General features: G+C 37.4%; 1 protein-coding gene across 2 annotated transcripts; it reads right to left on the reverse strand.

Moving 5' to 3' along the window:
* Positions 1-3,282: 3,282 nt before the first annotated feature.
* Positions 3,283-12,867, reverse strand: LOC144707906 (P-loop containing nucleoside triphosphate hydrolases superfamily protein). Of its 2 annotated transcripts, XM_078581163.1 has the most exons (16): positions 12,505-12,867; positions 11,828-11,983; positions 11,654-11,743; positions 11,434-11,562; positions 11,002-11,102; positions 9,964-10,081; positions 8,402-8,533; positions 7,952-8,017; positions 7,417-7,590; positions 7,047-7,142; positions 6,098-6,238; positions 5,941-6,023; positions 5,329-5,366; positions 5,036-5,253; positions 4,287-4,406; positions 3,283-3,554 (listed from the first exon to the last, which is right to left on the reverse strand). In XM_078581163.1, the coding sequence occupies exons 1-15, from the start codon at positions 12,667-12,669 to the stop codon at positions 4,326-4,328; spliced, it is 1,788 nt and encodes a 595-aa protein (XP_078437289.1). In that variant the 5' UTR covers positions 12,670-12,867; the 3' UTR covers positions 3,283-3,554; positions 4,287-4,325. The 2 variants fall into 2 exon arrangements, with proteins under 2 accessions (XP_078437289.1, XP_078437288.1); XM_078581162.1 differs by lacking the exon at positions 3,283-3,554 and having other exon boundaries at positions 4,140-4,406.
* Positions 12,868-13,582: the final 715 nt, after the last annotated feature.

Raw genomic sequence — 13,582 nt, forward strand, 5'->3', positions numbered from 1 at the left:
TTGTCCTCCATCTTTTGTGTATTATTTTAATTTTCATTGTTTCTCAAACATTTAAATAATCTCTTAATAATTATTGGCCAAAAAACTCACTTTGCTTCATTACCTTATTTTTATAATCAATATGTTATAATTAATTTATGATGGTCTCTTCGTTTTATTCCTTATGTCTAAGTGATTTCCTATAATTTATTCTTAAGTAACACTTTCATTCTCAAAGTACCTGTTAATATCCACGGAATAAGTAAAGGGCGTGAAAAATACAATTTATAATACTTCTCTATTTATGGAGCAATTTAAGTTTGGTCTTCATTATTTTTTTTCGCTTCCATTTGGTTTAAGTTTCGAATCTTATATACCTCATTAATTTTGTTAAAAATTAGATTGAACATGTTGTTGAACATTTTTTTCATGTGATACAGTAAATAAACTCACTGAGAAGATAGAAACATATTTGAGTTTCTGAAACCTTCCCCTCATTTACAGTGCACACATAAGTATAGCATGCGGTTAATACACATTTTTTGAAAATATATATTCTAATTGGTATATATTAAAGTTAGTATATATCATGCGGGCTGCTGTCCGATGGGTACTTAACCATGCCTGTCTGCTGGAGCGAATTGGATGATCGGGCCAAGTTACTTAACTTCAAGCCTTAAGGTTTAGGTATGACCTTCACTAGAGTGAAGAATACCAAATGGTTTTAATCAGGAATCTCACTCTCATAGATATATATATACACATACTATATAGAGAGGTATATGTATACATTGTATGCGTCTGCATCCGTCTATACTTCTCAAGCTTAATTGTTTATGCTCTAACAAACTTAGGTCACATATGCCTCGCAGTAAAAGTTATATTTCAAAAAATGTGGATATTGTGATATTCCTTTGGGAATATGATTCATTACAGAGTAATGCACCTCAGTCCCTGACAAGTATAAAATCTTATTGTGAAAATAAAGGGTCAGTATACCGAGGAGGTGAGACAGGTTTTTTTTTTGGGCAAAATACACAGTGTCGGGTATGTCCAACCCTGCGGTTGTGCCTGTGGTCTGATCCAGCCATCGGCTGCGCACACGCCACGTGCGCTGCATGTGCGGGGCGGGGGGTAGAAGACATTCTTCCAAGAGACTAAGGCATTGGTGAAGAGAGCGCCGAGACAATAGCGCTGTGGCACCCCTACAGGTAGTGCTGGGCATGCATGAGGCGCCAAGCACGATGGCGTCCAGGCTGGCCGCGTGCGATAGGTGTTAAGCTGGTGGCACGTGGAGCATGAAGGTTGGGATGGGGTGGCAGACGGCCAAGCGCCATGCCCACAGGCGCGCGGCACCCGGCCCTGGGGCACACATGTAGCGGCGAGGCCAGCAAGTGCGCACAAGAGCGGTGGGCCTCAAGGCGCAGGAGCGACACTACCAAGGCGCGTGGCATCTCATCGTGTTACTTCGGTATCTTCCCTCGTCTTCCCCCCATGTAATCTCCATGACTATGATGTAACCTCTTTACGATATGAATACAATGACCCTATTCTTGTACGAGGATGCATCCCCACCATCTCCTCTAACCTGTTCTATGCAATCTTAAGCTATCGCGAAGACTTCCACTACAACAAAGCAAGGATGCCTAGTGTTCTGCTCCAAGCACTGAGGCCGACATGTGTCAGATTCGAGCATTGTTCCAAGCTCAGGATTCGACCCCGTGACAATTATATATACTTGAAACTTGTATCCTTTTTAGAAACATATTCCTGATAAAATCTCAAAGATGAGGATATCTATTTCTTCTAACCCCCTTGTGAAAAATTTGTTTGCTAACACCTGTGTGTTTCTAATATCTATTAATAGGATCAATGTCATTTGGCCTTAATTTTTCACAATCGCTATTGTTGGAAAGTGGACATTAATCTCTTATTGGCCTGAGTTGAATTTTTATTAGTACACTTATTAGCTTACCGTAGAGACATTGTGATGCATGTTTTGTCATAAAATGGACTCAAGTATACACTTAGAAAAATGACCTGACATTTTAAACTCCATGCGCCCTAGTCTGCCTTTAGCATAGGCCATGAAATTTTGAGATGAAATATTCATATCATATCACATACAAAATCAACTCATGACATACTTCAATCACTTATTGGCCCTATTTCATGAGTTATTTTGGGATAGAAATTAATGTTGGTTGGTTTAGTCATATTGCAGACATGTTTAATCCAATTCATACCACCATTAATTACTTTATTGAATGCAATAAAATGCGATTAAAATTCCAATAAACTATCAGTTGTGACTTATAAAATTGTTTAAGCACATTCACTACTGATTAATTATTACGCATTATAAAATATTTTGGGTGATATTAGAAATTATGAATGCTCTGAATAACTCAATAAAATATTTTTAAAAAAATGTACCTATTGGTTTTGCTATATCTAATCTCATGTCTTATATATCATCATTTGCATACATTCCACAAAAGTGTGACATTATTTTGTTCCTTGTTAAGTGTCAACAGGCATGGATATGTTGACCTCCTGAATTTATCTAATATATGTACACAAATAAAAAGTGTTCAAGTCCTAGGTTAAAGGGGAAGAGGGGAATGGACCTTAATGTCAAAGTCAAACTATAAATATTAGAGGCATGATTATGTTCTTTCATCATTAATTCAAGTCGAAATAGGTTACATTCAAAATAATGTATTCAATTTTCAAAGTCAGCTCCAAACCTATAATTTAGTTCATCATACTTAATGAACCATCTAATGAGAAGTTAATAAAGACTAAAAAGGAGTTCTACAAATGGCTGGAAATGAACATAGTTATGATAATGAAAATGAAACTCTGAGATGAATAATGATATAAAGAAATGAACTTTCCTGATATGAGACAAGACCTATTAAGTATCCACGCCAAGGATAATTGATTCAATAATTTTATAAAAGACCCATGACTTCCTTCTATACTGCACCTAGGATCTCAAGATACATAACCAATATTTATCAGGTAGTTGCACTTCATAATTAATTATGGAGAAATCTAGGTCAGCTACTTTCCCATGTGTTTTACTTCGGCGTCCTCTTTTTGCATGGTAGTAAACATCAAACGCAAAGCATTATAACTTTGAACCAGAATCTCAATATCTTTTAATTGCAAGGAAATCCCATATCGCAAAACTACTGTGGTGGTTTCATATTTTATGATACATTGTGTTTTTCTGATGTCCCAATCACTCTGGATTGAATTATATGAACGGTCCCGTAGCGAACATGAGTGGAGCTATCAAGCAGTGGAGCGAAGCGGTCCAGAGTTAACCATGGAGGAAAAGCAGAGGAAGCAGAGCCCCTTGTCACTTAACTCCTTTTCAAGCTAAACCCCTCTAGTGGAAACCTCAGGTTCCACCTCGGGGCATCACTTTAGAATGTTTTAAAAATAAGATCATAAACACAAATTTATGGTAAGTTTACGCAAGCTAGGGTACTTTTAGTGGCGCATGAGCTTCTGTAGGTCCTGTTTAATTATTCAAATGTGATACAGAACTTCATTGGATATACCTGAAAAAGAGAGGAAAATGGTCATTTCTCCGGTGCCACTTCAAGCAGGAGATCTTGCTCCACGGAAGACGAGATCGATTCATATCATCTCTCTTCCTAGTTCCTCTCTATCCCTGTCCCTCTCCTCTGATATCTCATACCTCACTGTCTCTTATATTTAGACACTAATATCATCCTAGGGAGCATATAAAATTGCAACAAGGCCTGCCTTCATTTCCATTATTATTATTGTTTTCTGATGTAGATGATTTACAGATTCAATTGGAGACAATCTGAAACACTAAACTCGATAAACTATTTAATAAAATGACTATTTACCAATCAAATATTATTTAAATACTCTGTAGTACAATCATAAATTGTATAACATCCATTCATTTCGTCCATTTGAATGTCTCTGACTAAGGGCTTATTATTGGATTAAATTGAAGAAACTTCCATTGTTAAGTGGGGAAATTCAACTGTATGCTAAAAAATAATGATGACTCTACGTTCATTTTCTATCTAGACATCTTCCTTTTGGAGGTACAACACAATTTCTCTAAAAATTGGTTGTAATAAGCAAAATCATAACTTCAAACCCAATGAGCAACTCTCCCCCCATAAATTCATTTTCTATCTTGACATGTTACAAGACATTTCAAACTTTTCTTCAACAAATAATTAAAATTGAACATATGATGAATAAACAAATGAAGACGTGAAAATAAAAAGTTATCTGAGTTATAGTACCCTCAAGTTCTCGTAGTTTCTTCTCCTTTCCTATTCTGGTTACTCCTGTCTGGCTTTCTTCGTTTTGCCTTCACTACCAACAGCCTTCCTCTTCGTCCAAACTCTACCAGACTTCTTACCCTGAAAATACAAATCGAACAACAAATATTTGAACACACTACTCATCATTGAAAATAGATTCACCAAAGAAAGAAAAAAAAATTATCTATCAATCTACTTTTCAATCTATTTATCTATATATCTTTCCATCTGTCGATCATCTATCGATCTCCTCTTTTTCCTTTCTTGTCTATTTATCTATCTATCCATCCACCAAGCTCTCTATACATCTATATATCTATAGATTTCTCAATCTTTTTTTTCTTTTTTATTTCTATCTATTTTACTATCCATCCACCTATCTCTGTCCATCCATATAGCAATCTATTCATAAATCCGTCTGTCTATCATATGTCCTGCAAAATTTCTGCATTAGTAAAATTAGAAAATCATCCCATAATCCATCCACCAAGCTCTATATACCTACCTATCTAATTATATATCTTTATAGTTTCTTTCTTTTTTTTCTTTTTTTTCTTTTTTTACCTATATCTATATGTTGATCAATCCATCTACCTAACTATCCTTCTGACTATCCACTTAGCAATCTCTTCATAAATCCGTCTGTCTATCATATGTCATGCAAAAGCTATGCATCAGTTAAATTAGAAAATCATCCCATAATTAAACGGGGATTATTTAAACCTGACCTGAGAAGGGCCCATTGACAGTGGATCTTTGTTCTTGCTTAGCCTTTTCTTGAACCTTTGCCGCCGGATTGAGGGCTTCTTCAAATCCATTGCGGCCCTAGAGAGCTTGATGGCCTCACTGGCCTGCTTAGCAGTCGAGTCTTGGAGATAGTCAGGCACCTCCCGGAGATGGGGAAGAGGGGGCTTCTTGCTCAGAACCTTGTCATGTTTCAGAATATCTGTCATAATGATAAATTAAGTAATCTGAAATAGGAAATTCAAGTAAATAGAAATAAAGTTTCTGAGTCCATTACCCAAGTCCTTGGGATTATTGTCAAAGTGAGCCTTTAACCTGGGAATGGAAATTGTAATAAATTGAAGGAAAAGATGAGATAGTGGACTGCAGAGAGAATTGAGAATGTGGAGAAGAGAAATTGGGGCAAAACGAACTGATCTTTATTACTGAACAGATGCCCCTTTTATACAAATTTTCACAGAGAGAGAGAGAGAGGTTAATGCTTTTGTACAAACTGACCGTTGGAAAAAGCTGCAGAAGAGATCCCTTTTTCAAAAAAGGACTTCCAACAGCTATATTTATAGCTGTTGGAGGCTGGGCCTGATATAAATCAGGCCCAGCATATATTAGGTCCTTAATGGACCTAATATATTCCCTAAATGGGCCCCTCACTATTGGGCCCTTAATGGGTCCTTAGTGGGCCGTTAATGGGCCCTTATTGGGCCTTTATTTAAATCCATTTTAGGTTAGTTTTTCCATTAGATCCCTAGGATTAGTCTATTACACGTACATGGCTTCAGGCCCATAAGTTAGTAAAATTAGCCCTAACTGGGCCGTGATGATCTAACAGAAATTATTGAGCTTTCATTAAGTCAATTGATTAAAAACTGGGAAGAGAATTTGATCTAACTTGTCCGAGTTGATAATCTCAGTCCGAAGATCTTCGGCGCGGGCTTCTCTAATTGCAACTTTCGTTACCCCTTTGGCAACATCCTGGGGATCAAGATATAAACTGGGTAAGATTTTTCAAGTGGATAAGTGAGAGAAAATTTTAGAAAAAATCTAACCTCGGCCCTATATCTTAAAGACTCCACAGCACCCTTGGTAAGAAAAGGAAAATCACATAAAAGAGGTTTCCCAGATTCTTCTTCCTCATCACCCAACATGGCTTTGATGTCATCAAAGACATCCAACTCTTCTGGAGAGACCTGTTGACAGATAAAAAATGAAAGGTTGAAATGTGTTCACAATTTTTTAGAAGAGTCCTAATTCAATCTAATAGTCACAAGGGCAAATGAAGGACTTCAAAAGGGTTTAACTTGTGATCAATCGTTCCCCAAGACTGGCTTGAGTATTATGGTTAGCTAAGATCGTTATTACAACTGACAGTGAAAAAATGTCTTTGTCAAAAGTACAGTGACGATGGTGATTACGACCTTGTAATTGTCACATAGGCGTGGATACCAACTCGTCATTGTCCTCACATCATCTTCATCATGGACAAGAAATTTGTGAAGGTTGTCACATCGGCGGGGACTGGCGAGGAGGCAAGCAGTAGCAGCCATGAATTGGAAGAAATCTTTGTAAGGCAGGGAGAAGATGGCAAGACTGGAAATTGCATGGGAGGAACTGGCTGCAATAGCAGGTGGCAGCCAATGGCAGGACAGTGGATTCGTCCTCCCATCATCATCACCATCATCCTCGTCATCATCAGCTGCATACTGAGGATGACATTGTATTGTTATTGTCATCCCTAGTTGCATTGATGACTATGACAACGACAATTTAAAACAAGTCATCATCGTTGTAGCTGTCATCATGGCAGTGCCATTTCAAAGTCGATATGAACTGAATGAAGGCCGTGTATATTATAATCTGATCAAACTCTGAAGCACAGAAACATAGTCTCGCTTAGCTGGATGTGTTTTATTAGATCATGCTAACTTAGTGAAGTCATTAGAAAAACAAATAGAAATCTGAATACGTAGTGATAGATTCCCATCCAGCAAGACTCACAAGAGAAACAGATGAGCCGGCAGAATTTGCTCTTCCAGTACGGCCAACACGATGAACGTATCCAGATGAGCTTTCGGGCATATCAAAGTTTATAACCTGGAAAATAATGCCCATAAATGAGACTCAAATGCAGGAGATGAAAAAGGGACAAAAAATAATCATTATTTAAAATAACTAAAAAGCTCAAGCATGGGTTTAATGAGAAAACAAGTGAAAAGTAGAAGTCTGGCCTCAAGTGAAAATCCAATCGTGAATGTATAGTCAAATTCAAACACCGAGATTACTACTATCAGTGCCTAAAGGTTCTAACAACGAACACAACAGGAACTGACTTGGTGAGATTTCCGCGCATCAACTGCTAATGACTTACTGTGAAGACATTTTTGAAGTCAACACCTCTGACAACACCAAATTCAGAATCAGCTTTACGTTTTGGACGCTTGGACTTGTTGGATTGCGCCTGATGGGATTTCACATTTCGATCCTCCTTAATCTTGCTGTCATCAGTTGCAATCAAGTAGTCAAAAAGTCCTGCATTGAATTCCTGAGATGAAAACAAACCGAAAAACAGGTTAGAAGCTAGAAACTACAACAATAAATGACTCTTCCTAATCAAATGAAGATACAATTCAAACAACGAATTTTGAAATTTTCAGAAAATGAAGTTTTGTCCAGAAGGCCAACTAAATATCGATAAAATGCTGAATAAACGTTTTTTGTTGTGATCATATGACACCACAGATTCTATTACAAGTTACAACATAAATTTGAAATCAAAGAAACAGTAGTAAGATCAGGAGTTATAGATAAGGCAAAACCAAATGGGAAAAATAACAAGGGATCATATAATCAATGACACATCATCCATGGTTAAAAAATTTGGAAAAAAAAATCAGCGAACTTGCCTTAAGAATATGAAGCCGCGAGTTCTGAGGCAATTCAGCATTCAGGACAGCAGAATGCAGTCCAAACTGTCACGATATAGTATTAAAGAGACTGTAAGGAAAATATAAATTTGTGAAATTCTAAGCACAATAAATGATGGCATCACATGGCATAACTCTCAGTTATAATACTGCCGAGATGACAGAAATTAAAGGAGAACAAAAGTAAAAAGCCTTTTGCAACCACTAGGACAAAAGGCTTTCTCTACTTAACTGTAACTACACATAATGATAATATAAAAGAGTTATCTAACTACGCATAATGATAATATAACATATGAAACGAGATATTTATCTACTTAACTGTATTCTCAATGGATACTCATGAGGACCATTAAAAACACTTAATTGATAAAAGAGTTGCAATTAACAAAATTGCCACAAAAATAAAAGATAAAAACGAAGCCTTACCTGTTCCAGAAACAGCTTCAATCTATATCCAGCATCGATAGAATTGACAAAGATCAACACCTTCTTCTGAACAAGTCCCAATTTCAGAAGTGCAAGAACGTGTAGCAATTTGTCTGAATGACTGCACGAAATCTGAAAGAAGCAAATTAAGAAAGCGATGTGATTACTCGAATCCATGTTCTAGTCAGAGACAAAACTATAGAAGGGACAAAATATTAATAAACATAAAATTGGTCAACATAAATATAGATGAATGGACAAGAGGCTGACATTATTCATATGTAAACTAGCAAATAATCAACTAAGTTTACGGGCTCCATCAGTAGAATACTATCTATCATGTATGCACACGTATGTGTTTCAAAGTACTTGGAGGGGAAAAAAAGGAGGCCAGATCTTTGCTAGTCCATCGTGGAATTTGGGCATTCTTTGAAAATTTCTAGTTTCCTCCCGTACCAGTACATAAGGAGTTCTCAAAGGAACCTCTCTTCTATGGCCTTCTTACTCTTGACAAATGAACACTAACCCTTCAATTTGCCTCAATACAAAGTTCAGCAGCAATTCCTTTCTTTTTAAACCAACAATGAGCATTTATAATTCTGTTAGTCAGTGCGACTTGAAGTCATTTTTAACGTCTCTTTTGGTTGTAGGACCTGTGAAGTAGCCCACTCAGACTGTTTAAATATGGTATGCAGTTTAGCCCACGAGTTTGCTTATAACCTGTTATGGGCCTTGGCCCAACACTGTGCCTGGTATTTAAACCAGTTTAACCTAATGAAGTAAGGTTTTTCACTGCTAAAAAAACTGTAAGGTGAGAGAGAGCGAGAGTCTGAGGGCACCATAGAGGATCCCAATTTACATATCTGCAGTAAAATACTTCTACTTATGTTACTCTATAGCCACACTAACTGCTAATGGATTCCACTACGTTAATTTCCACACACAAAACTTTTTTTCTTTTGCTGAGAATTTTCTAAGACCATTATGTTAAAACTCCTGGGCAGTGATACAGAACTTACAAAAGAGAAGTAAGAATGAGAAATTTAAACGATTAAAGGATTACGTAAAAACAAGGGTGATTAGCGCAGCAAAGACATTCACTATGACTCGAATTTGTATTTTTATTTGCTTCTGCGAAGAGACTACATTAGATTGATACTAATGAGTAATAATGTGCCAGTGAGGGAACAGTAAGGTGTCCCCCAAAAAGTAGACTAGAAAGTTATAAGAGCAGGAGTCACCGTATCAGAACAAAATTATCTACGGATAACAAGCCAAAAAACATTACATATCGTCAAATAACAAGAAAATACAAAATAAAACAGCAACTAATCTGAAAAAATTGGTAAAGACAGCCAAATATCAAAAATATGCTCTGAAAATGAAATTATTATTCAGATACAGATACTCCAAAAATCATTACTTTTACCTTTTTTGAAGAAAACTCTATTACTTGTATTGGTGAAAGAATAATCTTAAAAAATGCTCAAAATTATAAACAATTAACTAGGATTTCACAAAAGCAAAAATCAAATATAAACGTTTGAGAAAGAAATACTGACCCAGAACTGCTGAATACTTTTGGGAATAATGTCATCACTATCCTTGTTGTCATCGTTTGTTAATGTCACAGAGACTGGGTTGTGTAGCACAAGTTTTCTCCACTCCTCAACATCATCACTAAAAGCGGCCATCATAAGATAAAGAAACGTTAACATTATTCTCAATAAAAAAATTAAGAACTAAAATTCTTTAAAGGGTCAAATTTAAATAGACGAAGTCACCAGGAAATTTAATTCAAAATCCAACAAAGAAAAGAGCCAAAAATGGAAGGGAGGTTTCATTTTTCAAATCCCTTCTTTTTGAGGAGCTTGTTCCTTCTTGATTCCAGAATTCTTGGTCCGCCGTTAGATTGGGATCTTCTCCCTTCTTTTTTCTCTAGTTGAGTAGGTTTCCATATAGTAGATCAAATCCGGGAATCAAGTCCCTTATAAAGGGGAAGGACATTGGAGATATTTCCTGTAGAGTGGCTGGACTGTGGGAGATATTTCCTGATCTGGAGGAGAGAGAGGAGCCGATTCAGTCTTCTTCTACATTTATCCTTCTTCTCTTGATCTTCCTCTCTTACCTCTGTTATCTCACTCTCGTTCGTGCAACTTGGATCTTAATCTTTACATGGATTGGTACTGCATTTCTCCTTATTGACGACAACTGGTGAGTGGCAGCCATAAGAATCGGTTTTCTTCTCTTAACATGACAGATCCATAGTTCCAATAACATTCCATAATTGCCTAAATAGATCCATAGCGGGTCTTATCAAAAAGCCACAATTTTAATGATTTAAATTTCTAGATCAACGCATAAGAACATTAACATAATGTTGTTATGCTGATAAAAAATACGATAGATTTTGCTGCATTTTATGAGCATTTTCTGCTCTTTTGGTCAATTTAGCCTGGTAAAACACAAGGAACTGCACACCTTGATTCCAATCCAACCCAAAATACTTCAGTCATCATAATTAAGACACTAATTTGTAATATACATGTCTATTTGCTTTTTTATGAAGCTGCGCCACAGTTTACGGGAATTAAGCATACCTTGAAGTTGCAGACAGTAGAAGACATTGACAGCGGCGAGGAATATGAGGCACAAGTGCTTTCAGATCATTTCCTTGCTGGAAATCAAATAAAAAATCGGCCTGCCATGCAATGGGTGCAAATGTTAGACGTCTAAAAATGACAAAACTTAACACGTATGAACCTACCATAAAAGATCATCACTGGCACATCCTTCTTAAGCACATTTCTACCCGAGATAAAAACGTGGAACATTTTTAATGATAAAATTCTAACAAAGACGAAAGCTTCATATCAGATTTTCGTCCTTAGAATGTTAATCCATTGAACGACAATAATCAATTCCCCCCAAGAGCAAGAAAACACACACTTCAAGACATTAGTCTAACTGTTAGTAGTTTTGGCATTTTTCCCTTCCTATATTGAAAATGAACTTAGTAGTTCAATTCCCACCTCATCAAGGACTAACATGGAAAGAGAGCCTTGTAAATCTTTCGCTTGAAGAGCGCCACGGGAAATGCAACTCAAAATACAAGCCGGTGTTGACACCACAACCTCTGGATGTTCAACAAGTGCTGCAGTCTGCGTAGAAAGGAAATCTTCACTAAATCTTTATAAAAAAGGCAGAAAAAAATAAAGCTTCAGTGGATAAAACAGCCACAAAGGAAATTACCAAGTCCTTGACTGCCATGTCTTTTGTTAACTTTGTCACTTTAATCTGGACTCGGCAGTGCTCCAAGAGGGATAATGCCTCGGAGTAAACCTTTGGCAAAGAAAAAAATCAATTTAAATTGAGTATTAATGATGGCAATGATCATCACAAAGAATCATAAGGATAGTATCATACTTGTTGACAAAGTTCGCGTGATGGAGCAAGAATCAAAGCGCGTGGACCTGACTTCTTCTGGTCACTATCCGCAAACAGACTGTGAAACATGGGAAGAAGATACACAAAAGTTTTTCCTGAACCCGTATGAGCCCTTGCAAACACATCCTTCCCTTGCTGCAAACAAACCCCCAGAAAAAATAATGAAATTGATTAAAGACAGGGTAATCTGGATGAAAGATGGATCAGTCATAACAGTAAAAATCCGACTTCAAGTTATATTCATCATAAAAAATACATCTTTACGTTGCTACAAAAAACTCATCAGGAAAAATGTATTGAAGCGTTAAAGAAGGGAGGTATTTGGATTAAATATAGGTAAGTCATATCCATAAAAATAAGACTTCAAGGTATATCCTTTAATGATAACACATCTCTCCGTTGCTACTAACAAGCGAGAAGGGGAAAAAAATTATGAAAGGAGTGATGTGGATGAAAAGTAGGCATGTCAAATTAATAACAACCAGACTTTCCGCTACATCGGTTACTGAAAACACATTTCTCCCTTTCTGCAAACTACCCATCCAGAAAAAAAAAGATTATTATAAAAGTAATCTGGATAAAGATAGACTTAAAGTGTCATCCCTTCTTGAAATTTAAACGCCCGGCCCGTCAGTCAGAGAATTAGGGTTCCACACCAGTATGAAAGGAATCGCAGCCTGTTGAATTAGAGTCGGTTTCTCGATATTCTTCTTCAAGAGCGCGCGAATGAGACGCGGTTCGAGACCCAGATCTTCAAAGCTCCGTTGTTCTTCTTCTCCGCCAGCCAAATTCTCTGAAACTTCATCCGGAACCGCGCCCATCTCCGAGCAGCGATCAAAGATATCACAAAGAGCTCTCTTCCGCTAGAGAAAGTCTATATCGCTGTTCTTCAGGAGATTATCCGCAAAACGAAAGCGCTGTAGAGGGTTTAATTCCGCTACTTCGCGGAGAAGCTGGGGTTGAAGAACAGAGAGGAAATTGGAGTGGACATGAAACGACTAGCTTGCTTAAACCCTAAACCTCTAATAACGGTCACCGTTTGAAGCTGCCGTAAGAGGACTAGACGGTTGACGAAAACTGCACGGTTGACGAGAATGAGACTAACTGAGACGGACCGTACACGAAAACTGCATGGTTGACGGAAATGAGACGGTTGACGAAAATTGCACGGTTGACGGGAATGAGACTGCTAACTGAGACGGGACCTTTGACGAATACTGGATGGTTGACGGAAATGAGATGGTTGACGAAAATTGCACGGTTGATGGGAATGAGACTGCTAACTGAGACGGGATTGTTTACGAATTCTGGATGGTTGATGAAAATGAGACGGTTGACAAAAATTGCACGGTTGACGAGAATGAGACTGCTAACTGAGACGCCATGGTTGACGAATACTAGATGGTTGACGGAAATGAGACGCTTGATGAAAATTGCACGGTTGACGAAAATTGCACGGCTGACGGGAATGAGACTGCTAACTGAGATGGGATCGTTGACGAATTCTGGATGGTTGACGAAAGTGAGATGGTTGACGAAAATTGCATGGTTGACGAGAATGAGACTGCTAACTCAGATGGGACCGTTGACGAATTCTGGATGGTTGACGAAAATGAGGGTTAACGAAAATTGCATGGTTGACGAGAATGAGACTGCTAACTGAGACGCCATGGTTGACGAATACTAGAAGGTTGACGAAAATTGCACGGTTGACGAGAATGAGACTGCTAACTG

The sequence above is a fragment of the Wolffia australiana genome, chromosome 9, assembly GCF_029677425.1.
Source record: "Wolffia australiana isolate 7733 chromosome 9, ASM2967742v1".
Lineage (NCBI taxonomy): Eukaryota > Viridiplantae > Streptophyta > Magnoliopsida > Alismatales > Araceae > Wolffia > Wolffia australiana.

Bases quoted from the DNA above. Each gene is read 5' to 3' on its own strand.
- LOC144707906 (XM_078581163.1), bottom strand. From the start codon at position 12,669: ATGGGCGCGGTTCCGGATGAAGTTTCAGAGAATTTGGCTGGCGGAGAA. The intron at 10,082-11,001 runs GTATGCTTAATT...GGCCGCTTTTAG, and splicing joins CTACTGTCTGCAACTTCAAG to TGATGATGTTGAGGAGTGGA. The intron at 7,591-7,951 runs GCAAGTTCGCTG...TTTTCATCTCAG, and splicing joins CGCGGCTTCATATTCTTAAG to GAATTCAATGCAGGACTTTT.